The 14111-nt window shown below is 44.8% G+C and overlaps 1 protein-coding gene across 9 annotated transcripts in view; it reads right to left on the bottom strand.

Moving 5' to 3' along the window:
* Positions 1 to 13490, bottom strand: part of fat1a (FAT atypical cadherin 1a) — an 85619-nt gene extending 72129 nt beyond the window's left edge. For all 9 annotated transcript variants that reach the window (XR_009768837.1, XM_061680395.1, XM_061680396.1 and 6 more), the window contains exons 1-2: positions 13300 to 13490; positions 6020 to 9288 (exon numbers count right to left, since the gene is read on the bottom strand). Coding sequence is in view for 8 of the 9 variants with exons in the window: in XM_061680395.1 (XP_061536379.1) it covers positions 6020 to 9254 (3235 nt within the window). In the remaining variant the exon portion in view is untranslated. The remainder of the gene's footprint in view (positions 1 to 6019; positions 9289 to 13299) is intronic.
* Positions 13491 to 14111: the final 621 nt, after the last annotated feature.

Below are 14111 nucleotides of genomic sequence, written 5' to 3'. Positions count from 1 at the left end.
AATAGTAGTCCAGCTTTAGGTGTAGTGGTACACTCGCCTGACTTTGGTGCAGGCAGCGTGGGTTCAGTTCCCACTCAGTGACGGTGTGAATGTGAGTGCGAATGGTTGTCCGTGTCTATATGTGCCCTGCGACTGACTGGCGACCAGTTCATGGTGTAGTCCGCCTTTCGCCCGAAGTCAGCTGGGATAGGCTCCAGCGTCCCGCGACCCTAACCAGGATAAGCGGTGTTGAAAATGGATGGATGGATGGATAGTCCAGCTTTATGGGCATAATTCATTTTACTTAATTTTCAACTAAATTATAACGTTCTTGCAATTTTACAACTTTATCCTCATAATGTTTTTATAGCAATGTTATTTTAGCCCTGTTTCCCCCCAATCTGAACCCAGTACTTACACCTGTTTCCCGTAGAAAGCTAAAAAAAAAAAAGAAAACTAAACTAGCCTGACGGGGATCACAAACCCTATATAACTTGTTCTTTGATGAATATTTATCAATATTGACATTGAATTGACATTCTTGTGAGTGGAGCTTGTCCTGAAGTAACAGGTAAATGAACAAAGCCTTCTTCCTGTGCAGCAGGAATTTCTTAAGAAGCTTTAATGGGGTCGGCCGAAAGCTGCCGCTGCATCCTTTTAACATACAGTGTGCTTTTCGTTTAGCGGGTGGCAATCAACTTTGTCCCATCGCACGCATTCCTGCCGCCGTATCCACGGCGACGGCACTCAAGCGGGGGCCTGTTTGGATTGGATTCAGGTGGCACTTTGCAGTCGGGGGGGGGGGGGGGGGTGTTATCTTAACACTAACTAAAGAGAAAGGGCGGTTAATACTACATCTGTCCATTACGGCCCAGAATAAAACGTTTGACGTTTGCAGCTAGAAAGTGGGGGGGCAAGGACTGACTTTTTCCCTTTTTTTTTTTTTTAAACTCAAATGGAAAATACAATAACACCGTTTGCGCAAAGGAATGTCTTTACAGCTCATCAAGCGAAAGGGCAATGCATATATTATCACAAGAAGAAAGGGCAATGCATACATTATACAGTAGGGCATCTAGTTTTATGCAGAAAATAACAGATCACCTTTTTGACAAAAAAAAAGGGAAAAGAAGAAAAATAATCCATGTGTTCTGCAACAATCCTATCCAAGCATCATACCCTTTAAATTACACGGGATGGGGTTAGTTATAATAGTACATCTGACATGTTTGAAGCACCGGAAAAAGTTTTTCCTCATGACTATGATAAAGTGAGAAATTTAGCCAGAGATAACAGGAAGTGAAATATGAGTCATCAACAGAAAAACAAAAAGAATAAATAAACAATTGATGTCTAATATGCCGGCACGTGTGGAGTTTGCATGTTCTCCCCGTGCGTGGGTGGGTTTTGTCCGGGCACTCCGGTTTCCTCCCAAATCCCAAAAACATGAGTGGTAGGTTGATTGAAGACTCTAAATTGCCCGTAGGTGTGAATGTGAGCGTGAATGGTTGTTTGTTTCTATGTGCCCTGAGATTGGGTGGCGACCGGTTCAGGGTGTACACCGCCACCTGAGAGCTGGGACAGGCTCCAGCACTCCTGCGACCCTAGTGAGGATAAGCGGTAAAGAAAATGGATGGATGATGTCTAATGTAAGTTTGGATGATGCCATTAGAATTTGTGTATGGAAAAACAGGGTCATCCCCAGCCTCATGACAGATTTCTGCTGTCTTAGTGCGTACATTTTAATATAAATTGTTTCTGTGTGTTGATAAGTCACATTCCCACCAATCTGAATATTTAATAAGGTACTTTTCTAGGGGTGTTAATACGGTAAACAAACAATCATTAGGTACAGGTTCCGGCGCTACTGTTACGCTAACGGTCCCCGTTAGCTATGGAGCCCCCGGGGACCTGTTAGCCTGCGAACTAGCTGGTGGCTAACGCCTCTCGTTAAGGCGTGGAAAACCCTGCGGCGACTCAGTGGGATATATTCCAGCCACAGGTGTCTATACGCAGATATATTTTATTTCTAAGAGCAAGAAAGATTTGCTGGTCAGGAAAATAGGCGGCTTTAATAAGAGTTAACAAATACACATCCCCATTCCAGTTCTTTCTGGTACCCCTTTCGCACTGCCACAGTCCTGCCATTAATTCTACCTCCGAAGCCAAAAAACTCAAGGGTCAACTTTGTGACTCCCCTCATTCGGTGTCAGTGCTGTTCATACCAATCAGTGACACGGAAAAAGGCATGTCTTTAACTCCACACCCTCATTCCAGCTTCACGCTATACCCTTTTCCGACTCTGTACCAACTAGGGTTGAGAACGATAAACCGATACGACTGGAAATGTTATCGGAAAGGGGAGAGATACGACTGTATCGGTAGCAGACCCCATTATCGATACAAAACCCCCCAGGAATCCTGAGATCCATTGGTTGGAGGGCTGTGGACTGGATATCGCGAGGCTAGGAATCGGTTGCCTGAGGTTTTACAGTTTTTATCTCTTAAAACAAGCGCTACAGCTCTCGCGCTGTGCTCCGCCCCAGTCTGCATACCTAATTTTATGTTTGCAACCAAAAACAACAGTGGTGGGCAGTAGTGACGTTACTAGCTTAACTACATTTCTCCTTAAGGTTATTATTTAAACATCAAATAGATTTTCATGAGTTAAAGCTACTTCTGTGGTCGCAGTAACAGCAAAGTAGCATTCATAAACGCTACATTTCCCCCGGAGTTGTAAACAAATGCGCCGTCACGTAGCTTTTTTATTTAAGCCCGCCATCGACACCGCCACAGCGTGTAAACTTGCAGACGAATGACAGAGGTGTGTACGTTTCGGCAATTCCCACAGGCTATACCTTGGCAAACTAATGCTTCTTCTCGAGCCGTAACAGTCCACTTATAAGTTCCAGTGTTGGTACCTGTGCGACCCCACAAAGAAACCTCAGTGAGGACACACAGCCATGTATGTCCCGAAGCTAACACAATAATCACCAGTGTGATCTAAAAAAATAAAAAAATAAATAAATAAAGCAAACGGTGCATGTGTGCAGTGGCAGTCCTATCTTGAATGGCACCGTGCGTGAGACCCCCTTGGGTTTTAGATATTGCTTGTGGAGATTATTTTCTCTACAAAATGAATTGTTGTAGTGTGTTTGAATAATTTATTTGATATTTGAAAATATAAGATATTCTGTTATTGTTTACAGTGCCATAAAGCAACAATGCTCAGGGATAAGTGGTCTTTAATGCCTGAATCAGACTACAAGACAAATTTTGTCTTTCCGATTGCACTATGTCAGACTACTGGCATCAAATCTTGCCGTATCTCGGTCAGACAGTGGCAACACTACACAACATCTATTCCGATACGATCGCATCCCTTTTTTACGATCACTGGGGTTTATCTTGTCAAATCAAACACTGTCGGAGAGGCGGAACCAAAAAAACGTGTCATCGGTCAACGTGACCGTATACACTCGTTACCATGGCCACGACTACTACACGCCACGCCAATGTGTGAGAACAAAATGAGGAAAAAAGTGTGGTGGGCGTCACCAGTACTTGGGAAAGGACATTTATTCAAGCATTGCTTGAGGTATGTTCACGTATTTTTAATAAAATACGGCTCGCAAGAAGGCAACAAAACGTTATGTAGCCTAGCAAGCTAGTGCACTAACGATTGTACCTAAACATGACGGCGTTCTGTCGAATCATGCTCTAATGCTTCGGTAAACATTGGTTTGTACGTGTGAATAAATGCTGACAACAGTGTGCAAGTATGTTAACAACGGCAAGCACTTTTCATTTTGGCGTCATAGGGCTATCGTAGGGCCAAATTGTTCTGCGTGGTTTATGTCACACTACAAGATGTTTTGTAGTACGTCGGGCCTGATCTGGGAAATCGGCTGCGATAGCTAATCGGGCCAATGTCGGGACTAAAATCCTGTAGTCTGATGTAGACATTACATGTTTGAAAATAGGGCTACACAAATGACATTTTATAGAAATGGTTTACGTCAAGGTTCTTTATGAATGTCTACATCAACAAATACTAACTATCGCATTGTTTCCGTACCAAATCGAATCGCTCCCACACTGAATCGAATGAAATTGTATCGCTCACATACTGAACCAAATCGTATCGAATTGTTTCGCCCTTAAGGATATTGTTTTTGCATCGAATCGTAATCTGTGAATCTAGATATGTAGCAAATCCCTTCACAGTGCCCAACCAGGAAATTTAACCCGCTTTATTTTGTATCAGTGCACTCTTCACACAGAACAGCAACACGAGAAAAAGGAAGTACTTTGCACACACTTTTCGCACAGGCCTCTAATACAACCTCTGGAGCTGGCAAATTTGCAGGTTGACTGGTGGAAAATTGACAGCTTCACCATACATCTATAAAGATAAAGCAGCCAAAGACTGTTTTGAAACCTCTCCAGTTCATAAATTAACTATTGTTTCTGATGAACAATTATTTGGAGTGAGGTCGTAGAACAGTGTGAAATTACGATGAAGACAACCTGCCAAGTGAAAAAGGAACCAGCTATTCTATTCTATTCCTTCAGTCTAACATAACGTGTGGCTCCTTACATTTTCTGCTTCTTAATTTTTTTTTTGTGTCGGTTCTCTAATTTTGAACAATTTTAACAGCATTCTGGCCACAAGATTCACAAGATGCAGCTGCAGCTCTGTAAATAGTTGAGCTCTGTACATCACTTTCCTCGCTATGCCTTTTGCTAGCCAAACAAACCACACCCTTCATTTAAGCAAACCTCTCGGAGGCAATACCACCTCGGCCGCATTCAGTTGGCTGCTGACCTTGGATATAATCTACAACAACGCAGCCCAACCCTCTGGGACAATTCTAGCAATGTACCGCTGATAATTATTTAATATAAAACCCGGGGATTATGTCGAGAGGTCAAACCAGGCTGCATGGATCTGGGATTACCAGTCAACCAGGTATAAATAATGTCACGCCATTGGTCAATTTTGCACTTAAACCAGGGGAAGACAACTGTTGCGTGAAAGCGGAAGAGGCGAATATACGTGAGCACCCCGATAATCTGGTCGCTCGTAAAACAACATTATACTGTATTACGACAAGGGGATGAACACACCACAGCTGACACGCGTAACAACCCCCACAGGGTCTCCCCCATCATCATAAAATGCTAAATATACCCTCATGAGAGTCAGCGTTTCCCAAAGGAAATGGCCTGTGGAAAACTTCCCACGTGTATCCGATTCTGAATCTCAACTAAAATAAATGCAAAACATCGGTGTGCTATGTGTTTAGTTGTATTCTTGGGCCAATATTAGATTTGTATTACAACTATACATAATGTCCCATGAGCGCAGACCTCCATCATAGCCGAAATGTGAGGGAAAAGTGGTGTAGGGAATGGACAAATTTGCATTTGTTTTTCATCTGTTAGGATTGATGAAATCCCCCCCGCCCCGCCTTTTTAAAGATGTTGTTAGTACGTCCTACATGACCCTAATATTTGTTCTAATGTTTACCTTTTCCAGAGATCATAAGAAAGCTAGTGGTGATCAAAGACTTTTTGCGCACTACAGGAATACAGCATCTTTATCCAGTCCCTCACCAGACGTTTGACCAACTAAGGAATTTTCCTTGGCCCATGCACCACCCCTATATAATCAGTTCTCTATGTCTTATGTGATTCTGCTAGCTGTATCGCTCCTACTATTTACCAAAGATAACAAAAATCTTATGGTGATCTAAGACTTTACAAAGTACTCTATTTGTGTATCTTTATACAGACCCTCACCAAAAGGACGAGGAAAATAAAAAGAGGTCAAGTCAGGGAGAAACTCAGTTCTTCCCCAGCGACAGCTAAGAATGTTCGCTCAGGTCTGCGAAGCAGCCCACAGTGCTTAAAAAAAAGAAAGGAAAAAAAAGAAACCTTTCTCCTTTTACCTCATTCTTCCACACTAATCATTCTAAGTGGATGCCTGTATATTCCAAACACTCGGTTCTCTGCTGAGAAAAGCAAAGTGACTTACCAGTTTCCTCGTCAATGATGAATATCCCCAGGCCAGAGCCATCCCGGATGGAGTATTGGATCTCTCCGTCTCTGCCTTTGTCCTCGTCCTCGGCTCTGACCGTCATCACTGAAGTCCCAACGACAGCGTCTTCCTTGATAAATCCCTTCTCCACAAAGGAGCGGAACAAAGGCCGGTAGAGGTTCTCGTTGACGTCCACCACATGCACCTCCACGAAGCAAGTGGAAGACAATGATATGGGCTTGCCTTTGTCCTTGGCCTTCGCTGTCAGGTTGTACACCTGTTTGGTCTCATAGTCGAGGTTCTGCACGATCCGCACGGCCCCACTCAGCTTGTCTACCTCAAAGTTCCCGTCCCCATTGTCCATCAGGCTGTACCGGATCTGACTCGAAGACCCAATGTCAGGGTCGTGGGCCTCAAGCCACATGACAACCGTGCCGACAGGAAGGTCCTCCCTCACCTTGACGTGGTAATTCGGGGGGATGAATTTAGGAGGGTTGTCGTTCACGTCCTCTAGTGTGATCTTGAGCTGCACGGTGGACACGAGCTGGGGCTCGTTCTCGGCTAGGTCACGGGCCGCAATCTTCAAGGCGTACACAGGATGCAGCTCGCGATCCAGTGGCTTGGTCACCGTCACAACCCCAGACTCTGCATTGATAGCGAAGTGATCCGTACCGCCCAAAATCGCGTACCTCACCACGCCGTTCTCGCCTTGATCCTTATCCGTCGAGTCCACCTGGATAATTTCAGTGCCCACTGGCGTGCTCTCACTTATTTCGACGGAGTAGGAATTCTGCAAAAACTGTGGGCTATTGTCATTAGCGTCCAAGATCTTGACATCGAGCAGGCGCGAAGAGGACTTCTGCGGAATGCCGAGGTCATAGACCGTGATATTGAGCGTGTAATGGTCTTTTGTTTCCCTGTCAAGAGGCGAGTAAACCAAAAGCCAGCCCGTCTCCATTTCGACTAAGAAGCGACTCTCTGTGTCGCCTCCCGAGATGACGTACACAAGCTTCCCATTGAAGCCGCTATCCGCGTCGGTGGCACCTAAATGAGCGACACGACCCCCGACAGGCAGGTCCTCCCTGACTTCCACGGCGCTCGGGAAGGACTCTGCGAACCGCGGCACATAACGGTTGATGGAGTGAATGTCCATGAAGTGGTCGTCGGGCTCTGCCTGCGTGTGGACCTTACTGCCCTGCAGCAGCTTCTCGGCCAGCATGGTGGCCACGCCGGTTTCAACGCACTTCACCTGCACGGGCATTCGGGCAGTGATGACCGTTACATTCATGTACATAGGTTGCGTCTCGCGTTCGCCGTCGCTTGCCACAATCCGCATACTGTGGAAGGATGTCTTCGCCGCCTTACCCTCGCTCAGCGTGTTCCTAAGGGAAAGCACGCCGGAGTTTGCGTTCAGCTCAAACAGATCCAGGTCGTCCCCTGATTTAATGTAATAGCGCACGAGCTGCAGCTCATCTGCATCTATGGCCGACACCGTGGTTATCTGCTCACCCACGCCATGGTCTCTCGGCACGGTGACGTCGCAGTCCACGTTTTCAAACAGTGGCTTATTGTCATTGAGGTTATTCAATGTCACCGTGACAACTGCTTCCACCTCCCTCCGGAAGGGGGATCCCCAGTCGGAGGCCCTGACTTTAAGACTGTAAATCCGGGGCATGAGCTCGTAATCTAGCAGCTCCGAGGTGCTGATAACACCAGAGAAATAGTCGATGACAAACGGCTGCGGGTTGATATTGGTGATGCTGTACGTCACATAGCCGTTCTCTCCTCGGTCCAGGTCGACAGCCTTCACCGTCACCACGCTGGTCCCGACTGGTGCATTCTCGTCAACGCTGGCCCTGTACGACGTCTGCTGGAACTCAGGCACGTTGTTATTCACGTCGATCACATCGATGATGACTTTTGTTGCCACTTTCCCACTGCCGGCCGTCACGTCCAGCTCAAAGTGGACAGCCACGTCAGCAATGATCGGCGCTTTTGTGCTGATCAAGCCAGTGTCAGGGTTGATGGTAAATCGGTCTGATTTGTGGCTAAAAGCATATTTGAGCTGGGGGTGCTTTGGTAAGGCAGTTACCATTGCGACAGGAGTGTGAGGGGGGGCAAATTCGCTCAGGTTGACTTTGTAAACTGCCCTTTCAAAAACAGGGGGCCCAGTTTTAAACTGAGGGGAAGTGACATGTACTAATTTAGCAGATGAAAACTGGGGTGGGCTGCCCTTGTCCTTTGCCTGCAAAGTGAGATTATATCCAAAAGGCTGGCTCTCCCAGTCCACATCCTTCACCGCTTTTATTTTATACTCCTTGCTCCCGGGGCTGGTTCTGACAGCCCTGAACTGCTGGAGTGGGTCGCCGGCGACAATGCTAAGCGATGCGATCTCCCCGTTGGGTCCTTGGTCGCCGTCCTCCACTATTACAATCGCGTAGGTGGGGTCAGGGTCGGCATCGGAGGGCGCCAGGGTGACAGCGGTGACCACTGGTGCGTTCTCGTTGGCCTGCTCCACCCTCACCGTCAGCTTGGCCGTGCTGCTGAAGCCGCTACTTCCGTAAAGCTTCATGCCACGGTCCACCGCTAGGATCTCCAGCTCGTAAAGCTTTGTCTCAGAGTAGTCCAGCCGGCCGGTGAGTGTCACCACACCGCTGGTAGGGTGCACGGCGAACATGTCCGTCCACTCGCGAAAACTGTAGTAGTACTCCCCATTCGTACCGATATCGGCGTCCGTCGCCATCACCTTGGCCACGCTGCTGCGTATGGCTGTGTTTTCGGGTAGTGAGATGCTGTACGACGTTGGCGAGAAGAGGGGCCGCAAATCATTGGTATCGAGCACCTGCACTGTGACCTGGGTGCGGCACTCCATGTTGGTGCCCCTCTCTGACGCTTTCACTGTCAGCACGTAGTGGTCTCGAACCTCCCGGTTGAGAATGGCCGTGCTACCCCCTTTGGTTCTGATGCGCAAAAAGCTAAAATCTCCCAAAAGGTAGTCCTCAGCCTTGAACAAGTTCTCGTTGTCCCCGGAAATGATTTTGTAGCGTATCTCCCAGGTGGGGTCGGTGACGTAGATCCCCATCTTGATGTGGCTCTCGAGGTAGGTCTTGGCAGCAGAGTTCTCGTAGATGGTGGTGTTGTAAACTGGCTCCGTGAAATGCAGGGCGGCCCCCGCTGTCCAGACCAGTTGCAGCAGCAGCGAGGCCAGCGAAACCACCCACCGCCCGGTCATTGTACCTTTCTTGCTGTCACCGCTGCCGTACCACCTGCAGAAACAGGAACATCAGGCCATTGTTATCACATGAAAGACTCCCAGTTAGGGTTGCAAAGGAGCGGAAAAGTTCCACAAATTTTCTGGTAAATTTACATGGAAAGTGAAAATAGGGAATTTTTTAAATATTACAAATTAGAAGCTTTACATGGGAATTAAATATGAGATTAGGGTAATTTAATTAAAAGCTATTATATTCAAGCGTGAATATAAACCTTTTATTTAGTCATAAACAGAAATCCACGCAAAATAGATTGCGCTCCGGGCATGACATTGGCTGCCTCAATTACTCAATTTTTTTTTTTTTACATCACACGAACGGTAGCATATCTGAAGCTTGCCCATACCTCATATTTTGGCTCTCAGCACAAAGAAAAAAATGGACGAAGCAACGGCTTGTTAGTAAAATCTCTTAAGCGGGGGCACTTGTTGGTCAAGGTACCACAGTACTTGCATTAAATCTGGCTCTTTTAGTAGCAATGTGAACAGATTTGCTAAACAAGTCAGTAAAACTAATTTTTTTCCGAAAAATATCTCCTCGACTGCGTCATTTCTTCTGCTCCCACTGACTGACAAGTTTCAGTTAAAAATATTCACCCATCGCTCGTACAGGGCCGAAATTCCAAGGCCAACAAAATCCAACAAAATTACCATGACGTTTCTAATGGCGAGTGAGCAGTGTTGGCAGTAGAATAGGTCACGTACTTCAGCAATCAATTGTGTTTTTGTGAATACATTTGTTATGGCAGATTTTAGAGGCGTTTGAAGTGCTCATTCCATGTTTTTAGAAAATGCCACAAAGATGGGGGCCACTTGTCACATTGCTAGTTTTAGTCAGGCTAATGCTAAAATATATTTTCCCCAACTAAGTTCCCCATTAAGAGCCAACCTTCATTTTTTTTTTATTCCTGGTTTATTCCTCGTTTATTCCCATAAAGTACCGTTAATTTTCATAAAGTCTCATGGAAAGGTTCCAATTTTGAAAATTAATACAACCCAACTCCTATTAGGGATGGGGGTATTTATCGATACAGGGGGACCTCGGTTTACCACCAAGTTTAGTTGGTACGGTGGGGACATTACTCACATTTGCACGTTAAACACAGCGTGCTTTCTACTTGACAACAATTTACTAAAACACTATCTTGGGATTTAATCGAAAAGCATTTTTCTTTCCCGTTTGTCGGAATCAATAGGGGTTTAAAACGTCAGTTCTGTAGGTAATGCATCTCACTAGACGCAGTAGCGATAGTAACCGTGCCATTACTTGACAACAACTTCCTAAAAATAGAAAGTTTAACTTAATTTTTATGTAATATATTTTACATCCTCGGTTTATGACAGACTTTTGTTTCTATGTCAGCAACATAGCCCAAATTTGTACGCATGTCGGAGGGTACTGTCTATCACCAACCTACGCTAACCAAGTAGTGAAGTCATAATTACAATAAATATTTACATAAGAACACTCCCTCAACTCACCCAATAGTACCCCCTGCAAAGTTAGAAAAAAACAGCTCCGTACACCAGTTCCACCCGTCGACACAAAATTGTCTATCGTGACAGGATACACCCGACAAAATCTCAAGGACCCATGTCCGAAGTTGAACAGAAAGGACAATTTGGTTTGAAGCGGCCATTTTGGATGAATTCTAGGGCTTATACGTTCACAAACTCATACTAGGGACTTTTCCCAAATGAAATCCAATCGGAAGCAGGTATCCTAATGTTGGAGGAGCATGGCATCAAAGTTTGAAGATTTGGAGGATTTTCGAAACGGAAAAAATCGGCCCCTACACTAGTTTCACCAAATTGACCCAAAATTAGGTGCACACGTCTATTATAACAGGACACACAAAAAGGTCTCAAGGACCCATGCCTGAAACTGAACAGGAACTTGGCCACTTTGATTTGAAACAACCATTTTAGGGCCTATACATTAACCAACTCCTACTAGGGAATTCATCCAAATAAGACCCAAGCAGATATCCTGACCTAGACCAGCGATGCCCAACCAATTGTACTGTGCCTGGGAAACAATCCAATTTTACACGCAGAACAATTAAATGCTCCTCCACTAGATGGCAGAAGATCCAATTAACCTGCGTATACACCTGCTGCCATTCATACAATAGAATAATAGTTTGGTGCTCAACCAAACAGGCCCAGATTTCACATTGAGAAAGTAAATTTGTGAGTGAACTGAGACGATATCAGCATCATTTCAGTATACACCGTATACTTTCTAACATTTTTGTTTGGTTTTGTTCCGTGAGCTCTTTTGAATGTATAATATGAGCCTTGGGTCAAAAAAGGTTGGGAAACACTGTCCCAGACAGACGGGCAACACAAAATCTTTTCGCCTATAGGAGCTAATATGGCGTATTTTGACGATCATTTTGAGGATCCGTTGTGAAAACGGGCGTGCGAATACCCCGATTGACGCTATTTGTGTCTTTAACTGTGTTGCTGTTGTTTTTTGCGTTTTGTTTTTAACTGAACACGAACCAAACCAGGCAGGACATGGACACTGTTTGCAAACCTATCAAATGATTCACATCAAAGAATGCTACAAATTTTGTGGGGTCCCGCATGCTTGAAAATCAATTTTGGTTGCTGCCATTTACCGCTTCTAAATGTGAAAAAAAGTGCATGGGGTTTCTGATTTTTCAGAATCAGAATCAGAATGACCTTTATTTGCCAACTATGTCCAAAAAACACAAGGAATTTGCCTCCGGTAGTTGGAGCCGCTCTAGTACGACAACAGACAGTCAATTGACAGAGAACACTTTTGAGACATAAAGACATTGACAAAAAACAGTCACTGAGCAATAAAGGGTTAATAGTTATCTGGTAATGCCGGTACAATTTTTTTTTTTTTTTTTTTTTGACAATTGTGCATTGTATTCAAAATAAAATTTGAGCTCAAATACAGTGCTTTATGTGCATGTATTTGAGCTCAAACGTGACAATACCGTCCATAATATCCAGATGTGAAATGTTCACACTTTCACGTTTGTCTCTATTCTCTAATGGTGTGTGAAAATCCTACTTCCTCAGAAAATGTGAACTTTTGAAAACGTTGTAACGTGTGCAGTTATAAGTTATCACATCCCTTACGTTCCTTGCGTGTATGTGTGTGGCAACAGCCTGGTGACTCGTTGTCTCATTTATGCATGCACGCGCTTAATGAGCGCACGCCACAAATTGCCCATAAACCACTGTCGGCACATATGCCATCATGCAAATATATTCCACTTCGCCCACGCATTCCTATCCATCAGATATGCCACGATGATAGCGGAATTTCCTTATCTCCCTGTCCTGTCCCCGTGCAGTCATAAAAGTAGTTCCCCAGCATATAAAGAGCCAGCACCAATTACAGTTACAACAGAATAAAGATATATTCGGGGAACAAACGTACAATATTTACAAAACGATGTTGCTTTCAGTGTCAGTGTTCACCTTGAATGTGAAACCACATAGCCTGCGGGTACAAAAGAAGCATCTGCTGCTCGTGGCCGACCATTGTGAGGGAATATAAAGAAAAGGGCCCAAGTTTGAAGAATCTTAGTTCAAACGAGGAGAAACGCGGTGGCCCACGAGGACACGAATCGCACACAAAACGTCCGTCCGTCCGTCCGTCCGTCCCCCCTCATTTTAAATCTGTTTTAGGAGTTTGTGAGCAAAGTGGGAAAAGTATTTTGAATTCCCATCCCCCAACTCTAGACATCCACCTCATGCGGGAGAGGAATTCTTTCCAAACGCACGGAAAAACGAGCTCTTATTCAAACAATGAACGCGAAAATCACACGCCCTACTTTACAAACTAAATTGACTTTTAGCAAAGGTTTAGTCTCAACTCACCAGCGACGTGATTCCGTTCGCGAAACCCTAAAAAGGCGAACTAACGCGCAACTTTTCCGCACTTTTATTCAGTGCGAAAACGCACTTAACGGGTCTATTTTAAAAAATTTCAACAAGAGGAAAAAAACACGCCACTTACCTTTTTTTTTCTTTAAATTCCCCCGCAAAAAAAAAGAGGATTATTCCCGAAGTTTGGGAGGTTTGCTGTGTACTTTAGGTAGTCCAAATGTCGGCATGGTGGTACGTGGAGCTGCCACTAGCTCGCCGAGCCTCCATCTGGTGACTGACTGCTGGTGGTGGCTCCTCCGTGCGGTCGCTCTCTCGCCACCCTCCCCCTTCCTCCTCACGACTTTCCCTCGCTCGCCGCCTCCTCCGCGCACTATACACTCACGCGTCTCTCACGCGGTGAGATATCACTCCACGTTGCGCATGGCCCGGTACTACTTCCATGTTGGCAACAAGTGAAGAAATCTAACGATACGATTCTATTCGATGTATTTAGTTTTTTTTTCTTTCCTTATTGTATATTTATATGCTACAAAATTTTTTAAAACATTTAATTAGTTTAAAAAAATACAATGTTACATTCTAAAAAACCGCCACACATGATCAAACACGCATTTTGAGGTGGCAGAACCGCCTTTTTTGTTTTTATGTTTTTTTTTGGTGTGTTTTTTCTTTTATTTCACTGCGTTCGCATTTTTCACGATACCAAACATACACAATGAATGATGACGTAGAACACAGGTGTTAAACTCAAGGACGGGTGCCAGATACAGCTCACTAAATAATTTTATCTGGCCCATGAAAGCAAACGATGTGTCACCTTCCATGATTCTTCCAAAAATCTGTACAAAAATTTCTAAATTGTCATATGTAATAAATGTTGAGGTATTGCAAAAGCAATTTTTTTTACCAATCCATTTTTACAGTAACATGAACAATATAACT

This window comes from Phycodurus eques, chromosome 6 (assembly GCF_024500275.1).
Source record: "Phycodurus eques isolate BA_2022a chromosome 6, UOR_Pequ_1.1, whole genome shotgun sequence".
NCBI classification, from domain to species: domain Eukaryota; kingdom Metazoa; phylum Chordata; class Actinopteri; order Syngnathiformes; family Syngnathidae; genus Phycodurus; species Phycodurus eques.
Note: the sequence above shows the minus strand (reverse complement) of the source record. Positions and strands in the feature narration are given on the sequence as shown.